Source organism: Falco cherrug, chromosome 8, assembly GCF_023634085.1.
Source record: "Falco cherrug isolate bFalChe1 chromosome 8, bFalChe1.pri, whole genome shotgun sequence".
In the NCBI taxonomy this organism is placed as follows: Eukaryota; Metazoa; Chordata; class Aves; order Falconiformes; family Falconidae; genus Falco; species Falco cherrug.
This window is the reverse complement of record NC_073704.1, coordinates 59671898-59696515: the sequence shown is the minus strand read 5'-3', so window position 1 is coordinate 59696515 and position 24618 is coordinate 59671898. Positions and strand designations below refer to the sequence as shown.

Below are 24618 nucleotides of genomic sequence, written 5' to 3'. Positions count from 1 at the left end.
TAGGCTTTAAGCTGTCAGTAGCTGCTACAACAATCTGCACTGCAATAATGCTGAAATACAGGTGGCAAAATGTAGGCTTAGGCATTAAAGGTGAACTGGTCAAACTGTATTATTGTTTGAGAAACATAAATAGAAGCCTACTCAGAGATTACTCAAGCCCTTGTGATTTCTGCTTAGAGGAGGTAGAGGACCATATGGATTGGCAGCGGATGGATGGTGAGGGGTTAGCAGGGTCCTTGGAGAGAAAGCTACCTGTCCCCTGTCCTACACACACGTCTGCAGCTCCTGTGCCTCCAGGCTGCAGTGATGGAGCCAGGAACTATCAGCAATTGCAGTGAAGGAAAAATCCCAACATGCAGCCCACACTGAAAGCAGGAGGAGTCAGAGGGCTTGTAGGAGAGGAGAGGGCTGAGGGGAATGGCAGACTGACCAGCACTTGGCATAAACAGTAACAAAACATTTTCTCTGTGGCCAGAGAGCTGCGGCAGAGATGAAATCACTTCTGATCCTCTCCCTGCTCTCACTCCATTTCCATCTACTCTTACAGTAAAGGATGAGTAACTCTAATTACTTGCCTTTATTTAGAGTGTACCCGATGGCAGACAGCGTGCTCTAGTTGGTGTGTTACTGGAGCTTTATTTTACCACCCTGCTACAAACACTGGCTTACCCTGCCAGCAACCTTACAGCAAAGCAGAGAACCAGAGCAGATTCAGAGATACCAAGTGAACTCAGAAAGTGTAGGTGTTGCCTCTTCACTCATCCTCAGTTAACAAAATAGGGCATTATAGGTGTTTAATTGGCAAACATATCAGTCTAAAATAAACTAATAACTGTTGCTGCTGCTTCAAAATGCTAGTGCTGGCTGCAGAAGGCGGGAACACCTTCCCTGCCTTGTATTTATGCCCCAATTGGTGTTGCATTTGTTGCAGAAAAGCAAAATTCTGGTTCCTATTTTTGAACATGTCAATTCATTTTCATACTTTTCAAATGCTAAACTCAGCTGCTGCTGAAAATAAAGAACAACTCCTTCCTCAGGAACCTAAGACCTCTGCCTTGCTTTTAGAGACATTTTCAAGCCAGTCTTTAAGAGCTGGAACCGTTCATGTCTGCATGCACAACTCTACACAAAGGACTGCATGTGCCTATACAGCTTTATAGATGTTTTTACATACCATGTAGAGTCCCCCTTTGAATATTATGCCTTGTGTTACACGATCTTAACGCAAGCTTCTCCAAATGGCTTGCAAAATAAAAGCCAACAGATAGAATGTTTAAATGTAGTTTCCACAAGGCAGATCTGTTCTTGGCTTTGTAAGAATCCCTAAAAGCACCTTTAGAAAAATGCCTTTTTTTTCCTATGAAAAATACGTAATGTCAAGCTTAAAAATACATGAAAATAAAACTGCATTATGTAATATGTTTAGTGACATCTGAGAAGTTATATAAATAAACTCTGTAATTTATGAATGTGAGAACGAAATTTTTATCCCCCATCCAAACCAAAATATCCAGATTTGCTGAACTTTCATTTATTTTTACTTGCAGTATGCATGACAGACTGGAAGTATATCTTCAAAACATCAGTAAGAAAAAAATAAATCAGTTTCACAGTCACTTTGGTACACATTAGTCTCATAAAAAAATATTGAAAAGCAAACTGAATTGGCACATCTTTAATATTATGTTAAATACATACAAAACACTAATAAAATATCCCTGATAAACCAAAGTGCATATAGACATAGTGCACAATGCCCAGATACCTTATTGCACCATTCTCTATAGCCACCCATCTCTTGAAACATCACTAAACATTGTCTATTTAAAGGTAACAGTCATGAATATATTTATACAGTTAAACACCGATTATTTTACATAACAGTATTCAGTGCCAGATACGTGTCTTTGCTTTTTCACTTTTTCATGTAAATTGTTAACATGTTTCAGGAAATTGTCATATTAACAGCAAAATTTAAATATGTGATCACATGATAATGACAAGTTTGAAGTGCTACACTGTTGACGACCCAAAGATTCAAAAATGCCACTTTTCCAAAAAATATGAGCAATGCAATAAGGTAGTAATTTGCTCCAAGACTGCGATTTTAAAGTTGATACACTTCTACTATTGGTACTGACTGTCACAAACAGGTTTATGACTTGTGAATTCCAAATCTTCAACACAAACACTGAAGGTGAAGCAAGAATGCCAGTTAAATTTCAGTAAGTCAGGTCACAATCCTGTCTTGATGAAGATATGGATATGCACTGTGCAAATTAACCTCGGATTAAATTTACTGCCTTCTAATAGTTAACATTCAAGTAAAAACACTCCATATGAAGATTAACTGAAGGTACCAGTGTACTGTTTATATTTAAAGCTGGATCTGGTAAATTAATGCCATTTACATTTCAACATTAAGGCATTTTTCTAAAATTCTTCTTCTAAGCAAAAAAAGCAATAAAAATTGAGGTAATTCTGTAGTAGTTCACACTGTTATGTTTGCCAGTTGACACATCTATAGAGCATACATACACACACACACATACAACCGCACCAGTCAAGTCAGACATGCACATGGTGAAAAAAGACCAAAGATGCAATGAGTATAAACAGCTCCATGCTGAGCAGCTGGAGACATCGTAGTCAATGAAAACATCATATTGCCTCTGCCAGGTTAAGAAAAACACCACCACGCAACCTTCAGCACGGACCATGCCTGTTCTGCTTCAGTTTTGCTTCTAAAGTGAAAGTACGCAAAACTGGCAAAAATTGTGCGACGGGAAAAAGGAATGCAGCTTTTCTCAAGGAGAAACATTTCAAACCACCACCGGGAGTTTGGCGAGAGCGGACGGCGTCATAGCAGCATGGAAAGTACCGACAGAAACTGAGCTTCTGCTTCCCAGTGAGCCCTCCACGGGTTACAAACATAAATATGAGGGTCAGGAATAAAAAAATGAGTAGCAAGGGTGAGTAAAGCAACGGTACCGCAAAGGAAAGTGGAATGAAAAAGGTCTTTCACTCATCAGACTACCCTGTCGGCGAACTGAAACTAGAGAGTTATGAGATCTAGGGGTTTTAGATAAAGGAGAACTTTAGCACTACAAGGTGTCATTATTGTGATGTGATCACATTCACAATAAGTTCTCAGTTTTGCTATCAAACTGAACATCATGAACCAGTAAGAGCCTTTTTTCACCACCACCAAGCAACAAGCAAACTGATCCCAGCTCCCTTTCAGAGGACTGCAACATACTGTGGAGATCCAACTTCACACATCCAATACTTCAAGACCTCCACCACCAGTGCTACGCAAGCTCCAGAGAAGAAAGACACCGAGCACCGAGTGCCTGGTGTGAAAAAAAGATTCAGCCCAAGATTTAAACTTCGCAAAGTCAAGGGAACTTTCCGCATAGAGAGAAGAAGAGAGCAAAAGGCAAAGTCCACATTCGGTGTGGCATGCATTTAAGGGCAAAGGCAGAGTTATAAATGGGTCTTTTACTTGAAGATATTTTCTGGATGGGGTAGTCTGGATCAGGTCTTGACAGCCATTGTATCATGTAGGTTTTCTTTGAAGGATCAGAAACATTTCCTTGAATAGAGGAAAAAAACAGATGTAACACAACATACGTTAGCATTAAGTAGCTGACCTCTCAGAAGTGGATAAGCTAAGAGAGTGAGTGGGCTCCGAGGGCAGAGAGCCTGGGGAAGGACTGTGACCGGGCTGTGCACTTTTAGGCAGAGGCTGCTGGTTGGTTTTTTTTTTTTTTTGCCAGTTTGCTACAACTTGTGCCCAGCTCTTGACAACACCCAAGATAGCCTGAAGGCCACTTCTGCAGCAGCACTTGTCACAGCAGCATTAAGTATGTCCTAAGATACATCCCGTCTGGTTTAGTTACAACGCCTCTTTAAAATCTTTGTTTTGGAGACTATAATTGACAGCTTGGTTCTAATTAATTAGGAATCAAAAGCAACCCTGAGAAATACACAAGGAATGAAAGAAAAATATGAATTACTTAAATAGGAATATGTAAAACAGTCTCACCAGTATAATTTGCACAGCTGAAAAGCTAACAAGGATAAAGGCATTAGTTTCCTGGATTAAGTAGGAACAAATTTATTCTACTTTAAAAAAAATTGAGTTAGATAACCCCTGAAGAGAACTTGTGCTTGACAGAATGGAAAATAAGTCTCGCTGAAGATGGGGAAAGCAAAGAGGCATCTTTGTCCATGCTGCCTTTGATTAACCACAACCCAGCAGCCTCTTGCCCAGCCCAGCAGGTCTCAGGGGTGCAGGGCCAGGCCCAGGCAGAGCTTCTCACCCAAGGGACCTGTCACCTGCTGGCCAGATCCAGCCAGCACTGCTGTGCTGAGGTCCGCCCCAGCTGCCCACGCTGCCCTGGGGCAAGCGGCGCTCCGCACCGTGTGAAGAGAACAAGCACGTGCCCAAGAAGCCCATCGGCCACACAACAGCGCTACATTCAGAAAGCCTGCTTAAAACCGGGGCTATGGAGAACCACCATCCCAGGCAGATGTAGCACACAAGTATAAACCCGACTAAGGCATTTCAAACAAGTACAATCAACATAACCTTTTTTCAGCAAGTAACATATGCTAGAGAAGTCAAGCACTTACTTGGACATGGAGGTAGTCTGCAAATCCGTACTGTCTCTGGTTTATTTTCTTTACAAAGGCCGATAGCGTTGTCCCTGGTCCGGCACAGGACCGGGCGATCCTGCGTGCCATTGCCGCAGCTGACAGAGCACTGGAAGGAGATGTACCTGTTAGAGCCCCAGCCACCCTTTGGAAACAACAGGTTAGAAATTAGCTTTTAAATTTTAAACCACTGCCCTTGATTTGAGCCGAGACGGTACGTTCTTTGAACCACCACAGAACCTAAGCAAGAGGGAGAACCACTGCTTTCTCTGCTATGCCAGTAACCGTGACACACTCCCAGAAAAAGCTTGAGCAATGAAATATCAACTGTAAACGTGAGGCCTCTATTCACGGCGTGCACCAGGGATGGCACGTGACACCTATTCAACCCAGTGGGGATAAAAATTGTTTGTGCTTATTTGCATGGTACAGTTCCAAAATAAAATGTTTCTCCAAATGCAGCCATGCTTTTTGAACAATTTAATGGAGAAACGCTGAGGTGAACTGGAAGGATCCAGCATATCAAAATTATAAGAACAATTCCATGTTGCAATATTCTACTCACATTTCCTGCCTTTTGATGACTGCGAAGACTTGCAAATATGAATAGGTGGAACTTCTTACTGCTTTAGTAAATACTTCAGCAAGAAAGGACAGCAACATTGCATTTTTTGCTCACATAATGAGTTAGCCAAAGAGCCAGGGATGGAATGCAGAAAAAGCCCAGCTCCTGACACTTGTTATGAGAGTGACTGAATCCTGTTTTGCCCAAAGCAATGGCAAACTAAAAAGGTTTATGTATAGATGCTCTGTATTTCCATAGTAAACTAGGCGAAAAACTTTGTCCTTCGGGTTATGGACAGAACCTTATGAGGATGAGCAGCTAAATCTGCTGAAGGCCTTTACATTGAAGATGCTCACACCTTTGAATCTCCACAAGTGTTGGTGTCTAACTTCCTTAGGTGCCCTTAATCACAGGGTCTGAAGACTTTGAAGTCTTCTTTACTTGAAAGAAAATAAAACAGCGATAAAAGAATTAACTTCCCTTCTCTCAGCGTAAGTCAACAGGTGAATGACTGTAAGCAGCATAAAGAGCAGGTAGAAGTCGGCTTTCCTGATGCTGACATCTTACGTGGGTGGCTCACAGGGTGTAGGTCAGCCGGCCAGCACCACTGCAGGATGGCTTTACTGCTGTTCTACTACCACCATCTCTCCATCTAACTCACTTTCTGTGGCATTAGGAGCGGTAGAAGCAATACAACCCCTGTGCAGGTATTTATTGTGTCAATGTGTTTGAATAGAAAGCACAGAACAAATGCCAGGATTTTTTCCCCTGCATTTTAAAAATTCATTGCTTGAGACCTCTGAAAAGAGACTGACCTGTGACCAGGGTCCTATTCTCCACTGCGCTGGGCAAAGCTCCCGGTTGCAAGGCCTCCTGCCTTCTGGACGGTCGTTGTTGCAGTACTTGGTATGAACAGACCGGTTTGTATTATCGTGGAGGGGCTGGATACAGCGGACAGATCGTACCTGATATCCTGTTTTCCCACAACTTTTGCTGCAAGGCTCCCATTCTCCTGTAACCCATCTGCGTTAGCAAAAAAAAGAATAAGTTGAGAAAATTCTGTCTGTTGATCTGTAACTCTTAAACACAAGATGTAAAACTAGTTCTGATATGGAAAAAGAGGAAAATATGAAAAACCGTAATGGGTTATGATGAGGGTTATTTGACCGTGTCCCTGAAAAATCAGTAATAAGACCCAGATCTTTAAAATTACTCTTTCTCATTATCTCTGAGATAAGCACTATTCTTACTTTGCTTCATTTGCTTTGATTTTAAGCTGGCCCCTCCAAGACTGCACATAAAAATACGGTAGTTTTTATGTCAAAAGCAGCCACCCAAGGGTGCTGCTGAGCTTCGCAGGTCTTGGCACATGAACTGTAATGTACATGTAATGTAGCATGTACCAGGCATCCCCACAGCTAGTTCCCACAGAAGTGAATCCAAAACATCTGAGCTGTATCTGGATACCCCACGGACCACATTCCCGGTCATGCTAGACACCACCTGCAGAAGTACTGGCCCCCCCAGCTACACCGTCAGTGCTGTGTGGGCTGAACTTGGGCACATTGGGGTCCTCAGTATCATAAATGTTTGGGTTTGGGGAAGGCAACACTCCACTGAAAACCAGAAGGTTTGAGTTCATAATGTCCTCATAATATGAGTTCATAAATCAGTTTGCCCACTGAAAAATGAAACGTATGGTTTGTAATGTGGCACAGTTGAAAATTCTGATCATCCAAACTGGCTCAAGAATTACAGCTACAAATTATAAGGATCTTAGAGAAGAGCAACAAGGAGAGACAGGACCAAAGGAAATTTATGTACACTACTGGAAGCTTGGTTATAAACAAGTAAGTGAAGATATGCAACAGTCTATAAATATTTACAGAATGCAAAGATCTGCAAGAAAGAAATATTGTTCAATGTGAACCGTATTCATAGGATAAACTTAACCAAAAAAATATATATAGTCTGAGGAAGTATCTTCAGTTTGAAGCAATTGTCCTAAAGTACTCATAAACCCCTGGCTTTAGAAATAGTCAAGAAACAGCATGGCCACAAGGCAACGCACTAAACGCTTGAGTTAAAAAGCAAAGAGGCAATTTCACCCCGCTTTCTCTTTGTATCCTATTGAAATTACACAGCTGTGGAGGAAGGCAAGTACTGTGGAGCACAAAGCCATGAATCCTGAGGTGATTTCTGAAACAAAAATGATTTTTTTCCCAGGAATGAAGCAGCAGCATATTAGTGTAGTGGGTGTAGTAGGAGCTTCATAAAGTCTCTTAAATAATTGCCTCTGCTATGTACAAGTGCAAAATGCTCTGATGCCATTCTATGGAAACAGAGGTGACTGAAACATTCAGGAATCCAAGTACAATTTAGGATCCTATTGAGTCTTTGTGGTACCTGGGCCCAATTATATTTGCAGCTGAAAGGAGAATACAGTCCTTCCCAGAGAGCCTGAGATACAGTTAGGCCATTACTTCGGTTTTCCAATAAATAAATGTTAAAACTTGACCCATGCTGAGTTTATGGGGCACAGTTTCTTGACCTTTCTTTCTTTCAAATCTTTTTTGAAAGGAATTTAGGAAATATTGTGTGATATGTTCTACTTATTTGCTCTGTTTCCTAGAATCTAGACTTGATCCCCAGAGGTAAAAGCTGGGATCAACATACTTCTTGCAGTAGCAACACAAAAATATACGAGTGCTACATGTGACAGGAGTAACCTGCTGCCAGTCAAAAAAACATACCTGGAAAATGTGAATTAAAATATTTATAACACTTGATAACTATGTATAGCAACGATGAAGGTACAACAGGCTTACCACTCTGTATCAGGGCAGCCAGAGAAATCTAACAGGTCAAATATTTTTCCTTGTGTTTACATGTCCAAAAATACACTGTGAACTTCAGGAAGACTTGGATTTGAGAGGCTGCATGACATTGGTTTTTCTTATGTTGCACTCTGTAAATTTGTTCTTACATGGTTAACTCACAGTGTGTAAAATCAACTGGCATAAACTGAATTTATGTCTATTTTTTATTACCTCAAGATGGCCTGAACACAAATGTCTGGACCAAGACGGCACTTCTTTTCTAATCCAACATATTTCAGAAGTAATAGGAACCAGCAGTCCCAGAGACAGTATTTCTACAAGCAGAGCATAGCATCACATCCCCACAGCCCTTCGTCTCTGTAATGATGGTGAGTGAATGGAGGTGAAGCTGGGTACCATGCCTACTGCAGCTGTCGCCGGGGAGTGATGCTTACATGGGCTGGGAGCACTCCTGGAGGTTGCACACCCTGCGTATGGGCTTAGGCTTTGGGATCAGCTCGCAGAAACTCCGATGAACCATCTTGTGGTCTGTCTTCCTCCGGCAGCCGTATTTAGTGAATTGGTAGCCTGAAGAAAGACACTCCTCTTATTTTCAGTACTGGTAGATCTTACCCAGGACTTAAGTTTCAAACAAACAGCACACATGCTGTCAAAGGTTGCAAATGGAACTAAAGGTGAACATGCTACAAAAGGAACTGTAAATTGCACTGAATAAACACTTACTCAGGTAGATGTAGCACCCAGAATTACTCATCCCCTTTATTTTTCACTACAGGCTATTATGAGAAAAACAACATCTAGCATTTCAAAAACTTTCTGCAAACCTGCACAGCCACACTCGGCGCTGCAGCCTGACCACCAGCCTGGTGAACAGCACCAGGGTACACCCCTGCCCCTAAAGCCGGGGTCCCCATCACAGGATGCAGCTTCACAAAGGGCTGCCCCGCGACACCTTGAGGTTTGCCACCCTCACAGCGTGGAGACCCGCATCCAAATCTTGCACATTTGTACAATTTTTCAGTTTCATAAACATAAATTGGAAATGAGCCACCCCAGATCTGTGCCTCAAACCATCTAAGTCAGATTTTTAACTCCATTTGCTATTTATTCATCTCTTTCTTAACTTAAATAAAACCCTCCCATGCTCCTGGTCTCCCTAATGTCTTGTGGCAATCCCACACGTTGTGTTCCTTCTTTCAGTTTTAATCAATTTTGAATGCTCTGGGCTTTTGTTTTTACCTCCTCCACAAGGTTTTGAACACTGGGACCATTTCTTCAAAGCCCATTCATATGACACTGAGTCCTCTTCCAAAACATTATTGTTATCGACATTCAAGGAATCTTCATGGATCATGTACTTGTAAGTCAAAGATATCTTGGCACTACCATGAGGAATCACCTAGTAAGCAAAACAGATGCAGGGAAAAAAGATATGAAAGACTGATATCAGAAGCTATGTGAGATGACATGAAATAGCAATCATCATGGCTCAGATGTAAAAACATCCCTGAAGGGATTTAAACCTTTTAGCTTCACTCAACACATATTTTTTTTCCCTGATGAAAAAGTATCTGTATCCTTATGACACAGAGTTTCTACACTGCATAATAAGAAAGACTGTTGTTGATTTAGACTGATTTTTCTTGCCAGCACTGGACTGACTTCATGATACTAAATTTTTTCCATATCCCATCATAAAGGAAGGAAATGTCGTACTAAAATGATAATGGATAGTTCCACTGAAAGACAAGGCAAATTCAAATGCACAGATGATTCAAAGCAGTGAAAAAAATTGTGTTTATTTTTGATAAAACACAAATCTTAGGATAATCCTGGGAATTCCATGAAGCTTATTACTTAATTCTGACAAATGTAAACTATTTAGAAAGAGTTTTTGCTATTACACTGCACTAAGACAAATGCAAGAAAATGGAACTCAATGTAAATAAAGTGCAAAATGTTGGTCCTTTGAAAACACAGTATTTATTCCTCCTTTGACGTTCAGCTGGTGTAGATCAACACATTACAGCTGCTTTCAGAGGGATTCTGAATCAATCTACCCTTCCTCATTGCAGTCTATTGTTTGCTGTTTTGCAATGAAAAAGGAATATAGTCGGGTGAGTCTGGGAAGTGCAGAACTGGCTGTGACCTCACAAAGGGAGCCTGGAAGCACAAGAATCCTGCATCTGCCTTTGCAGGATAATTTTCAAAACATGGATGGGAGGAGGAGCTATTAGACCTATCTGATATGAACCTTTTTGACCTTTTTTTTAACTAATGTTTACATGTCAGATAGGATAAGTAAGCTGGAGAGTCTACACAGTGGCCATTTGCTGGGCCATCCCCAGGAAATCATGGATCGTGAGAGCTGGTTGCTCAACACATAACCCCAAGTTATAACAAGTCTTGTACAGAGCAATGAATTAGGAGAAAGGAATTAAAATACATCTTCTATTGTCTTATAATTGAAGCAGATGCCTTCTTGTAACTCACAAGAGGAATCTAAAATATATTATAGTGCATTATGGCTCTGTAACCCTGACGTTGTGTTCCATGGAAGATGTTTCTCATTTGACTTACCAGAATAACTATCCCATTACGCAGCGGACCCATGGTCTGCACAGTTTCTCTATCATCGTCATTCCGATATTCCCACTCCACACCCATGTCAATAAATACTTTAGAGTCTGGCACATAGTTGTCTTCACTTAGAATGAATTTTCCTGTTTCACGATTTTTAATTGCTAGGAACGACATAAGAAAAGTGAATACCAGAGGTTTTGCTTCTCATCTCAAGTTTTGTTCTGCTCTTGTCCCAGTGGGCGAAGCAGAAAAGACCAGTGTGCTTTTTCCCCCTGTTCCCTCACGGGTCTGGAAAGACTTTTTCAGGTGTTTCACTGAACTCCCAGTGCTTTCCTGCTCAGCTCCAGAAACATCAATCGTCCTTTTTTTTCCCTTTTCATAGCCTGCCTTGCCAGAGAAATGAGGCCAGCACGACTGCACCGCGTGCATCCATCTGCCTGCTCCCAGCTAACAACTTCTGAATCCACTGGCCGAATCTGAGCCAATTTGAGAGCCAGTGGGGGTCCCACAGCTACTCAGCTCTTTCACAAGCTCAGGGGGCTGTTACTGCTCTGTGAGAGAAAGGCTAACCCCCAGCGGGTCCCCACAGCAAGAGAGAGATGCTAGAAAACATATTAATTCTCCTGCTCAAATCCAGCCCTGACACCGACACAGCCCTGCTTAAGGTCCTGTTGCTTTGCAGGCACCTGCCATTGCACACCGTGCCCAATTCCTCTGGTTCAACTGTCATCAGTTCTCCCCACCCTTCACCTGGACAGACTTCAGCCACCTTCGTATTAGCACTCTTGGTTTTCTCCCAGGATGGAAAATTTGCTCCCCTCATTAGAAGAAGCAGGGACTGTTTGCTATTTAATACCAGATTTTCACTGCCTTCTCTCTCTAGCAGCTACCCGAGCACGCTGCTCCCTCAGCACTGGTCTCGACAGAAAGCAAGCTGTTCGTGCCCCCTGTGCTTCGCCTGCCCCACGCTGAAAGAAAAACCTGGTCTGCCCCGGCAAGCGATCGCCCTCCTGATCCCCAGGGCCAGGCAGCACCGAGCAGCAAGGGAAGCGTTCGCCGGTGGGAAGTTGGGATGACTCACGATACAATTAGCAGGCTATTCACTATGAATTTACTTCCAATTAATAACAGCCTATGAGACACTGCTTCGCATTGATTACAGGGCACCGCAAGGAGCGGATTTCAATTACTTTCTAAGCTGCGGGATTGATCGGGCAGCCTTGCGTCAATACTGTTAGCCATGGGGCAGAATCTGAAATGGATTTGGATGTAGCTGGGAAATGACTGAGGACAGGAAGCACGTTACGAGAGATGCACACAAAGGTAATGCATTGCACCCCATAATGTAATTCAGCTCCTCTTCCAGAAGCTTTCGTGCACGTTCATGCCAATGCAGGGACCTTCTGGCTAGGACACCAGGGAATACAGCACAGGGAAATCAAATTGCCAAACAAGTTTCCTTATTTAACAGACTTCAAGGAGGTATGTGGTGTGGGAGGATAATGGGTAAACGAATGCATAAACACATTGTCAGGCTCCAGAGACAAAAATAAACAGCAGAAAAAAAATATTCTGACTGAAAACTTTCCTACTTGTTACATACTTACCGAGATTATGACTGGTGGTGTCTGTTTCCTGTATAAGTAAATGTCTCGCGCCAACAGGAATTTCAAACATCTTTATGTGCCCTTTATTGTAGTATTCGAAAAGATAGTAACTGGTTAGTATGGCACAAACAGAAAGAGTCTGTCTAAGGTTTTTTGATAATTTTTTAAAAGCAGGATGTATTACAGCAAGCTTAATCCAATCCAGTGTCACTCCCATCCCTATTTCTGAGCCAGGTGATGGAACATAACAGGGACAAAGGACTTTGGGTCACAATAAAAATGCCTTAAGTATCAACAAAAGACTCTGCTTCAGACTAAAATGGGCTTTGAATGCCATTCACACCCACAGAGAGAGACCATGCAGGCTCCTGTCTGACAGTGAGTGATGGTGACATATTATTGCAGCACTCCGGTGACTCAGACAGCAGCTGAGTGACATCAGCAGCACAACTAAGTCCGTAGCTCTCCAACATGGAGCACTGAAGCCCTCCTCTATGCATGCACAGTACCTGATACCAGCAGACTTAACTGACCACTGGACAAAAGTCTTATTTTCAAATTCTAGACACATCTTAAAGTCCAGAGAGTTTATTGGAATTAGTGATGCTGTAAATGATTTGTGATTGCTCTGATACTTTCCATCAAACAAGAGATCAAACAAAAATACCTTGAATGCCCTGGGACAAAACACACTGAGTGCACCAACCTTGTTTCTTTGGCACCCTTGAAAATGTTCCTTTCACCACTTTGCAGTGGGAATTATCTCCTCCACAAACACCACACTTATCTTCCTGCTTCGTGGACCCTATGACCCTGTCACACCCAACTTTCTGTGCACAAAAGAGAAAAAAAAAATCATTCTCATTTATCCATACTTTCATTCAAATGAGCCTTCACTTCAGATATCAAAACCCAGACTTCCGCTTCAGCAAAGTACAAATTGTAGTATTTTCCTGGAAGATAAACATCTAAAGGGTTTATAATACTTCCCATTCCTATAATAGCTGTCAATCAGGTGATTATATATTATGCTTATCAGTGGTCCTCTTACTGAAGGAAAGCAGCACGGTTAAGGAAAAGCTCTTAAGCCTCAGTTTATCTTAAAGCAGATGCTGAAATTCCAGGAGAATCCAGGCATCTATATGAGGATAAGCACCTCCACCAGTGCTAGTTCCATTGAAAGATGACCTGCGGCAGATCCCAACTTAGAGAAACTGCCATTGATTTTTCAAAAATAGCTTGATCAAATACTGAGAGAATGCACGTCAGCCATATCTTAACACCACTTTCCTTGAAAGCTGCTGCATGTTCCTAGTTCACCGTACATTCCACCCCGACTAAACCTCAGCAGGAAAAGCTTTCATTGAAAGCTAATCGTAATAGTTCATCTTAAAATACTGCATTAAATACTACTTGTGTAGGTAGGCACTGTTGGAATTGAGTCACATGCAATGTGATGGCAACTGTGAATATCACACATAATATTGTGACAATAATCCTAATGAAATCTCCTTATTGCCCAAAGTGTTATTATACTTAGTCATTCTTGGAAACACTCAAGGTACCATTTAAATTGTTTTCACAATACTAAGCTCTGAAACAAGCCATCAGAAGCTTACCAAGCAGTCTCCCCGCACACAGATGCTGTAAGCGTCTTTGTAGGAGCAGCGGGTCCCATCGTGTACCATCCTTTTCATATACACCACGTCCCCTGTTTCCTTTGATTCACAATACAGGTGGCACCTTTCCTTAGCTGAAAAATGAAATTACCCAAATTGTATGTGTTCAGCTCTGACAGTTTAGTTACTGACTTTGTGAACAGCATTTTCAATAGCGCTGGCTCTCTCTTCTTCCTTGCATACATCACAGAACGCAATACGGTACCCACATAAATGATCGATGCTTATCCCCTTTCAAAGGCTATGTGATCACTGGGAAACTACTGAATCATAAAGCATCCATATGTCATCATTAGGAGACAGTCTTAAAAATAACAGATCATTTACTTTGCTGGGGGGGCCTCTATTTAATCCTGTGTCAGATGATGCAATCTGGCAGAGGTTTCTGCATGCTACGTGACTACCTGCGAGAGATGCAGGTGCCCGCATCAGTTTCTCCTGCACTGCACTTAAATCTGAGAAAAGCAAAAGTCATTTTGCCATTCAAAGCAGCTGCTCAGCACCGAGTGAATCTGGCACCCAAAATGTCTTCAGAGGCAGCTGGGCCATATCGTTTCCTCCTAAACACAAAGTTAATTCTCCCTCATTGTTGTGCTTGTTAGTTGAAAACATTAAACAAGGTAAGATGTCAAAGAGATTTGGAAAAAAAAAAAAATATTGCTAACACATGCACAACCAGCCAGACAAGTATACCTCTTTCTCCTAATCTGTTCCAAAGACCTAAGAACAAAAAATAAAGCTGAAATGACTAGTCAGTGGCTGAATAAAGTTGTATTCCGACAGTGTATTTCATTTTACCCATCTCTCTGGCTGTCCCCAGCCCCGTAATGGGATTCACTATGCTTTCCTTGGCAGTGAAGAGTAGATGGACTTTCTGTTAGATGAAAAAAAATAAAGATTCTGCTATTTTAATGTGATTAAAAGTTGGGACACTTTTCCCACCCTTTAAAACAACAACGACCTTTCTGCTATAGCAGTTCAATTAAAATAAATCTTCACAGGCCCTTTGCGTTCTTCCGCTGTGCAGTTCCATGGCCTCTGCCCTCTTTTAATAAAGTCCTTGTTATTGCTGTTGGTGTCCTCATGGCCACCGGGTATTGGTACATCAGAGACCTTTGTTACTGCTCCTGAACAGCACAGAGATGTCAGGCTAAAAACGTAGGGTCTAGACTATTAAAACAGGTACTTTTTTAGTGCAGATTCTTAACAGGGGACTATTAAGATCACAATAATTGCAGACCTGATGTGTTTGCATACATTAGAAATATTTAGCCATGCACAAGACATAGTCATGTATGCACACACCCCCTGGGTATGTACCCACACCCACCCCACACATACCGTACATTCACTACACGCGATGAAATGAAAATACCAGAAGGTCTGACTGGGTGCCAACATCTCTGTACAAGGGCTTTATTTTAGAGAGGGTTCTTTTCCCATTGGTCCATGGGAACAGTAAATGTGCAAGTGCCGTTAAATTGGACCCTGTTAATTGCAAAGAATTATTTTCTTTCTATTCACTGGTGTTGGGCATGGTAGAGGTGCAGGAGCATGGACGTGACCATGTGCCTGTCTGTTCCCTGCTCCCCATGTGTTTCCTTCTCATTTAGCTGAGGCTGGGAGCTAACAGCCAATGTCTCTATAGTGTCCTGGCAGATGCATGGCACAGGGGGATGTGAGCCAAGCAGAGGCTGCGAAATGGGATGCTCAGGGGGCCTGGAACAAGAGACAGGCCATGGCACGAGGTGGCACGAGGGCGCTCAAGCACACACTGGGGTGTACCCCAGCTTGGTGGCTTTTCTCTGGCCACAGGATGAGATGCTCCTCTCTGTCCCCATCACATGCACAATGTGTCAGACACGTCCAGCTGAGCTGTGTGTGAAGTATATGGATTTAATGTCACTTTTGAGCCACAACTGTATTATCTTCACAAAGTATGTCACTGATATGCCTTATCTTTACAAAAGGGATTCTAAAATACATTAGAGTTCAAGCATAAGCCACCCTCCAGCCTTGTTCTCACACAAAAGCTGTTCCCTCTAATAACCTTGCACAGGTAAATGTAATTCTAAAGGTGGCTGCAGTCATACCATAGTTATATGGGAAACCAGCAGTGCCCAGTGAGCAGTGCTCAGACATCAGTGAGCTGGTTTCTCACCCAGAAGCCACTGAATTTAATAGAAAAACATCTGATTAGTTTCAGTGGTTTTTGCAGCAGACTGCTCCAAAGGCTAAAGCAGAAGCAAAGGTCCTGCGGGCCACAGCGTTCGTCCCCTCTCCCTCTGCCAGCAAAGCTATTTCATGAAATTAAGCTGTGAGGCTGCATCTGCACATCTGAAAATCCCAGACTGCACAAGATGGCATGAAAAGAATGAGGGAACCCTGCAAACTGTTTGAGAAGAAAGTCAGGCAAATTAATTACAAGGGATTTGCTGTTAACTCCTGGCAGAGCATCCTTTCACCGGAATGCGGAATGGTTCACCCAAAGTGACCCTCTCCCTCCCAGAGATGGGTGTCCGGCTGAGGACAGCCCAGGTGCCCAGTACTGGCCCCTTGCCAGGCCAACCCTGCCCTGAAGGATACATCATTCAAATGAAGTGACCAGGTCTAAAGCTAGCGAGCAGCCCTCACCACTTGTCAAACAAGTCGAGAATCATTGCCCTCCGCCTTTTTGTTTGGTCAAACCTCTTCTCAGCATGTTTTCAATACAACTTGGCAATAGCACGGCAACAGCCGTCGTGGCCCCAGTCAGCCAGCTGACAGTTAAGCAGAGGCATTAATGGGAAAAGGAACATTTTTATTCTAAGAGGTGACCTCTGCTGAGATGCCAGAACATCAGACTGATCATGCTGGTTCAGATTCAGCACCGATCCAACCCAACACCTGCCTCCGACAGCACCAGCAGTGTTTGCAGGAAGACGTAAGAACAAACCCGATACTTTTCTCAGAATATTCTCCAAGTTCCTCATAAACTGCAGCTTGGGGACTTCCTAAGTCATGGCTGGAACTTGGGTTTAATAGCTTTTACTGGATTACGGGACTTTCAAGAACCTCTCTAAATAATCTTTAAAACTTTCTGGCCTCTGCAATTTCCTGCAGCAATGAATTCCAGTTTAATTATCTATGTGTGGAAAAGTACTTCCTCTTATTTGTTTTAAATCTGCCACCTGATAATTTTGTTTGATGTTCTGAGGCTTGTGTTATGAGAAACTGGATAATCATTCCATGTTCAGTCTCTCCATGCCAGTCACAATTCTGTAACTCTATCTTTTTAATGTAAATCATCGCTTTTGGAGAGTGAAAATCCAAGGTTATCTAAACTCTCCTCATTCAGAAGCCATTGCTTATGTTTGCTTTGTTTGGGCTTTTCAACCATGGGTTTATTAGCCACGGGGCAGCAGTGAGATGGGCACAATCTGAAAGCTGCATTGGCAGAGTATTTAAAACGCAGGCACACCGTGCAGGTACACGGAGGCAGATCGGTATTTTCCATTCCGCTCTTGACAGTCACCAAATTGATGTTTTCCTAAAGCTATCCCCAGCTGCCACACCTCTCCCTGCAGAGCCCACCTTGTGTACAGAGCCGTCCACATGTACACACTTACCACTTTTTATCCCCATATCCATTACTGGCATTTTTCAACACCAAACTTCATTTGCCACATACAGTCACTTCGTGTCACAAGGTCCTTCTGCAGCAATCACAGTGGGCCTTCTTATTTTAATTAGTTGGAGTAATTTTGTATCCCAAGCAGATTTTGTTACCTCATTCGCTCCCTTCCCCTGCTCACTGCCATGCATGCTCAGCAGCATCCATGCTCCCAGCACCCATCCTTGTGGAACACCCACCCCTATGCAAGCCCATTCCCTCTTATCTCATGATAATTTAAGAGCAGTTACAGGGGAACAGGGTCCAAAGCTTTTTGAAAATCCAAGTACATTATATGAATTGGATCACTCATACACTGATACTCACTGATCCCTCCAAACAACTCATAACAGATCTGTGAGGTATGATTTTCCTAGAAGTTTTACCCCTCCTTATATCATTTTTATTCATGTTTGCAACTGCTTTTACTTTTCACAGGAAAAAGGGACCACTCACCATCAACATGTTCATAGGGGAGCCAGTGGTGTTTCATGTTCTGGTACTCAAAATAAGGATCCCACTGCCGGCACTGCTCCTCTCTGAAATCTTCAAAGTCCTTGGGGCAGTCCTGAGTGTTGCACAGCTGGAACTCGTAGCTCGGCCCCACGCATGTGCGGCCTCCGTTGGCAGGACTGTGGAGGGGAGAGACACTCGTGGTTAGTTTTGCCATTAATGCATGAATCAAGCGTCTATCAAATCCTCTGAGGAGTAATTTAATTCCCAGTCATGTCACTAGGCACTTGATGAAGCCAGTCACGTATTTCTGATACGGAAAATCTGTATTACTTTTAAAAACTTGCTGTCACTATTTATCTCTTCAAAAGCAATTTCTGCAAGTAGAGCCTCAAACCACTTGATAAAGGCAAGAAAAGCCATTTTCTCGGTGCAGCCCAGGAAAGGAAAGCACAACCTGCTGAAGAGACCCATTCACATTCCCCCCTAAGCCAGCAGCAAACCCAGAAGCAGCCCAGCTCAGTGCAGCATCCCCTGGCAGACATGCCTCAGATCGCTGTCGGATCCGGCAACACTGAGCTCAGGAGTTATAGCTGGGTCTGCACCCTCTTCCAGGAAACAGAGAAAATATTTTCAGTAGTACATTAGGCTTTTCCTACATGAAAATAGATTTTACAACTAAAACTTTGCCCACAGTTAAAAAGGTCACTTTCATGTTGCCATTGTAACACAGGCTAAAACAAGAACTAGTAAATTTTTTGTTAACAGAACAAGTTCCATTAGAAAATGCTGCTTCATAAAACTTGGTGGTTTTTTGTTTTTTTAACCACTGATTCTATAATTTTTAACACTAGAAATTAAATCACTTTATCAGCACAAACCGAGAAAGTTAAAAATATTCTGTCTGGTAAAGTCATTTAATTCTGACAATTGTTCCTGTTCTCACTGTTAGGATCTTGACATTTGATGATATCACAATAAGACAGCAATACTTACACATTTCATATCGTTTGTACGTACCAATCTATATCAAATACATTATACTTGCAATGCCATTGAAATTAAGTCATTCTACATTATCTAGTTACTGAAGCAAAACAATTCAATATTACTAAAATTAACTTTGGGGAAGGTTCTGATCTCTGGAGCTTTGTTCCAACTTGGAAGGAAAAGAGTTCGAAAATATTTCAAGACCTTCTTGTTGAAATATCCTAAAAGGTGGATTCAACAAATATTCTATAAAGCTATATGCTTTAAAAAAAAAAAAATCCAGCAAATCATTGCCATTATTTCATACGCACATAATAAAACAAGACATATATAGGGCTCTAAACTTTTACTTATGCTTTATGCAGTAGTGTAATAGCATTTTCAAGATCCTTGTAGCTGCATAACCAGCTTAATGGATGGATAAACTGAGAAATAAAGATGATTCATGACTTGTGAAGGGCCAAAAGTAGAATTTCTGACAACATATGCTATAGGTCAGATTTAACAAGCACCGCTCAACATCCATTACTGCATTATTGCACTAGTAATTTAGCAAGGATTCTCACCATTCATTTGCTCCACATCAGAAAAACATATGGGTGTATGTTGACTTACTGCGGGTTGTCACACTGCCGTGTCCTGTACTTCACCCCAGTGCCACAGGTGCGAGAACAAGAGCCAAACTTACTCCATGCCCCCCAGTGTCCATCCTGCTTCAGGATGTCCGGTGTTAGCCAGATGCAGTGACCTTTAAAGCAATGCTAAAAGAGAAAATTAGATGTCAAAATGATTAGATGATTAAATTACATCATATGAGAAGCTGTGGTACAACAGATTTCATTTTAGGCACAAATTCCGGATATCTTTTTGCCTCTCCAGCAGAAAGTAGTGAGACTCAGTGTTAGATCGTGCCCATGATCCCAAGCTCACTCAGATTTTATAAACTTATGCATGTTAGGTATGCACATATACACTTGCAGAATGCAAGCCTACCAAACTTGTTAAACTGCTCTCAGCATTAACGTTCCTTCATCACGTGTCAGCAGCGGTGATTTTAACACAACAAATACGGATTAATTTAAGGGCAATGGCAGAATCATGGAGGCTAAAGGTGCAATTCTGCCTTTGCCATGGCATGCAGCCACTTCAGGCATCCCTGTGAGCGCTCCTGCTGCAGCACTGTCCTCCCCAGCAGCTCCGAACTCAGCATACGCACTCCTGCAATAAATGTGATCAACGAAGTGGCGTGAAATTAAAGGCAGCCCACATTTTAGACGTTAGCGCTGTTAAATAAAGAACTCTTTCAGTTTCCCTGGAGATCTCATAGTAAACCTGACCAAAATATGAGGAAGTGTTCATTAGAGAGCAGCCCTGGACAGTTCCATTTCTGCGCAATTAATCACGCCCTACACAAGGCTTTCTCTTTTCTTTTACCTGATTTTTAATACAGTCATTCTTCAGAGATTGAAACACATAATTTCCTACATTCCCCAGACCTATAAGGTATTTACACATTTCTGTAAGAGCCTTCATAGCTTCAGTACTGACACTCCCTACTGTCTCCTCTCGTTAAAGAAACCTGCCAATGCCTTTCCACCAGATTCTTCAGTCCCTAATCAAGGCATTCTTTCTTAGCTGAAGTCAGGATGAATTCTTCTCAAGGATCACAGATTCTGGCCCTTTCTCATACTATTTCTCCTTTCATAAAAGTCTACTGATGAAGTGTGGGTGCTGGAAAATATTTCCAGCCCAAGAAATGCCTTTGCATTAGACTGTTGCAGTTTGTCTGCGTTAACGGTTACTGTCGGGATAAGAGCTCTGGCTCAGGCACACAGATGGCTATAACAACAAGTGCAATCAGTCACTTACTTTCCTTAACATTCAAGTCAACAACAACATTTTACACAGCTTAACAAGCCCTGGAACGCAGGAATTTGGCAGGCAGCACAAGCCAAGCATATGGCTAAATGCATGCTGCCAGCAAAAACAAAATCAGAAGATATATAACAGGAGAGCGTTCTTAAGCATAGAGCGATTAGTGATCTGGAAGACAAATTTAAAAGTGATGGATAATCATTAATAATGCTGAATTTAAAGAGAGCATCATTAGTAAAATGGTGACAAGACACAGCTTACTGATTTGCTAATCTGCTCAATGACTGGCTCTTTATTCATGTAATTTATTTTGGTGCTGATTTGGTTGGACAAGGAGTAGAAAAGAGTAGAAATTAAGCTTCAGCTATTTATTCTTTCTCATGACTTCAAATATTCGAAGTCAAAACCTACGAAATAGATGAGTTAGCACAAAGCCAGTTATACCAGTCCTGCTCTGGAGCTGTAACAAGCAGATTTTTCTTAGCGTTTGACAGAACCAGAGATAATTCAGCAAAGCATGAGAGAAATGCAAAATGCTAATATGTCCTTTACTTTCTCTGGTTTTGAAGCTCAGCGCTGTACCCTTCAGGGACTGTTTACTTATGGCTTTAGAGAGGTTTGTTTGAATGAACAGTTTGAGTCATCGGGCTCTGTGTAGCAATGGGACCATTCAGAGATGCAGGGGAAGCTGGCAACACATCAGCTTGTCAATACAAATTTCAGCTGGCCTTGGAAGCAGATGAGATATGACAGCTCCTGATCTGTGCTTGCTTATACATCCTTTTATCAGGGTTCTGCATCCCTCAGGTGTAAGTTCCACAGCAATCTCTGAATCTGTTTCAAGAGCCACGTAGCATATGTTCATTATGCAATGATCCAGGATCCAGTGCTTGGACTCCGCAGAGGAGAGGGAGGGACATGTGATGTTGTGTTTTCCAGTCTCTTTTCCCTGTTTTAGGCAGTAACAGGGGGATTTGGGTTTGCACCAACCAGTAACAAACCACCTATTTGATACTATGACTGGTCACTGGACTGGAAGGCAAACATGGAAAAGTGTTATTGACTTCTCTGCGTAAAGGAAAGAGCAGCACTGACTTACTGGAGGAGCTGGTCATACGCCGATTGTCGGGAAGCTGAGGCAGAGCTATCAGGAGACAAGCATTTGTGTAAAATGAGTCATCCCCAGCTCTGCCTTTTTGTTTGTGGATTAAAAGAAAGGAGCCTACATAAAACAAAATGATTCACAACGAAGTCCTACTCTGTGCAGACCCATGCAAGAAAATGTGTGAGAAGGTAAAACCAGAGATGGAGCACTCTCCGGTGTAATAAAGGAAGCCAGAGCCAGCCCTTCCTATTGCTACTACATTAACTACATAATGAGGTGGAAAAGAGCCAGTTCCAACCACTATTGCCTTCATAAACAAGGGGGTTCATTTAAAGAGAGAAGCATATTAAAACAATTATTCTTTTTTAAATAAGAAAAAAACACCCGTGGGTAAATGCAAATTGTTTTCTTAGTGGAAGACAAGATGACTTCTTGCAGTCTCGCCTATTTTTCTGGCAAACAGGACAGTCCAAAACAAGTGCAATTTCCAGGAGAGGAAACTTAAATCTCTTGCAGTAAAACATTCCACTGCTGTTTTCAGCAGTTCTTTGAAACAACTGCTCTGCATGCCAAAAAAACAGCTAGTGTTCCTGTGGGCTTAACGCATCTGCAAGTTAATTTTTCAAGAAAAGACTTGCAGATCTTCCATGGGTATCTCTACCTATTTTATATCGGGCAGCAACTGGCAACTCCCCTATCTCCTCACTTGGCACCCCAGTTATCTACCAGGTAACCCCTTGTACTGCATCACGGCTGGTGGCCCTCAGCTCTCCCCGCTCTCCAGAGATCCTGTCAGGAGAAGGTTACTTATTTATTTGTATTTCCCATCACTTGCAGGCTGGCCTGCTCCGCTCCATCTGTTTAAGAATAATTAGTTGCAAGAGATAAACTGAAAGCTCCAACTCTGAAGTCTACCCTGAGCCAGTAAAAGTTTCTTCAGTGGAGAATCAAGTATTCTCACTGTTTCTGTGGTGACTAACACAGCATACACTTACCCATCTGTCTCTGAGAGAAGCTGAGGTCAGCTTTCTCAGTGGGAAATTATCTGGATTGCTTTGAGTACACTTTACTGTTTTCAGAAACCTTTCTTCTTGGTCCATTTTTCTTCTCAATAATATCTATTTATTTCAATATTTGATCATTCCCTTCCTTTCCTGACAGACTAAAAAATCATTTCAAGTTTGACTCAGATCATCTCATTAGCATGGTGCAAGCAAAGAGCAGACCTGCCAGGTTTGTGCTGGATCCTTGGCACATAAACCAAATCCAAGAGTAACATCAGCTTGGTTGGCAGGGGCAGGTACCAGGCTCATGCCTCTCTCCAAGAAAAAAATCAAAGGAGACTCAGGTGGTGCAAACCTTTGTGCTAGTCACTGCAGCAAGCAGACGGACTTGAGCATGAGATCTTGCATGAATGGCTTCACGCTTTATTTCTATCCTGTGGAGAGCAGTTAGCTACTTCAGCCAATATAAATGTCTCCCCAGAAGAGTAATAGTTTAAAAAAATGGGACAACAAAAACTAGCGATACGTTTCTGAAGGCTGCCTGGGCTTCAGAAGCTGGAGCCTAACAGTGGAGCTGACAGAACTGTATACAAGTAAATAAATTATCAGCTGAAAGCATATGTTTTCTCGTAATCCACAGAATGCTACGCAGGGTTAAGCTTTGCACAGTTCTGCCTCATCTGCATGGTTCACTATAGCAATTTATGGAGTGTCTTTGACTTCACATCAAGACTCCAACCCTCCATGTGCTTAACTTCACACACCGGAGTTATTTCATGGAAGTTAATGTGACCATTCAGTCACAAAAGTAATTGCAAGTTGCTGCATCATTGAAGCATCAAAAAATTGACAGGATCTTCCTGCTTGCTACTGAAAACTCAATCTAGCTTTAAAATATTCAGGCTGGGAGCAATACAAAATATTCTCTTTCCTTTAGGTTTCTATCAAAACAACAGTTTTCTTCTCTAGCTGGGAAGCTCCAAGAGAATATTTTATTTTTCTATCCCTAAACTCAGCAAATGATCAGTTTGCTGCCAACTAACATAATGGTTGTTCAATGGCTCCATTTGCACAAGGAGACTTATTAAAAAGTTTTTGAAACGGCAGAACCTCACTCTTCTGGAAACTTGTTTCAAATAACCACAGGCACAGAAAAGCTTACATACATTTACATATATTTACTTAAATATACATCTATACATGTGTATACATACACACATACAGACAGCATTAGAAAGTCTGATCTTCCTTCCCGTTCTAAGGGTCAGAGCCTCGGTCCGAGGCGCAGCCTGAGTGTGCAGAGACACGGCCCGTGGCAGCGTGCTTGCTGTGCCATGGGTCTTGCGTCTCCCATAGGTGTCCTTGCCCCTTGATGACAGCGAGGGAGGAGGCAGCTGGGCTAGATTCTCCTCAGCAGCATCTGCTCAGTTTGGGAGAGTGAGGGGACCCATTACCAGCTATCCGAACACCAGGCTTAGGTGAGAACGTCTATGCACCATACGCCGTGTCGGCCTCCCGAACATCGCTTTCATTTCTGGCACGCGGTCCCCTCAGCTGCTGCCACGCCAGGATGTTTCTGTGACACATCAGCAGTGTTGTGATTGGT

General features: G+C 42.3%; 1 protein-coding gene across 2 annotated transcripts in view; it reads right to left on the bottom strand.

Moving 5' to 3' along the window:
* The window catches only part of ADAMTS2 (ADAM metallopeptidase with thrombospondin type 1 motif 2), a 261371-nt gene that overhangs the window by 6000 nt on the left and 230753 nt on the right, over positions 1-24618 (bottom strand). For both annotated transcript variants that reach the window (XM_055718997.1, XM_055718996.1), the window contains 11 exons: positions 19644-19789; positions 18042-18217; positions 13874-14007; positions 12961-13084; positions 12255-12335; positions 10645-10808; positions 9304-9463; positions 8499-8631; positions 6040-6247; positions 4639-4768; positions 3506-3595 (listed from right to left, as the gene is read on the bottom strand). In XM_055718997.1, the coding sequence (XP_055574972.1) occupies positions 3506-3595; positions 4639-4768; positions 6040-6247; positions 8499-8631; positions 9304-9463; positions 10645-10808; positions 12255-12335; positions 12961-13084; positions 13874-14007; positions 18042-18217; positions 19644-19789 (1546 nt within the window). The remainder of the gene's footprint in view (positions 1-3505; positions 3596-4638; positions 4769-6039; positions 6248-8498; positions 8632-9303; positions 9464-10644; positions 10809-12254; positions 12336-12960; positions 13085-13873; positions 14008-18041; positions 18218-19643; positions 19790-24618) is intronic.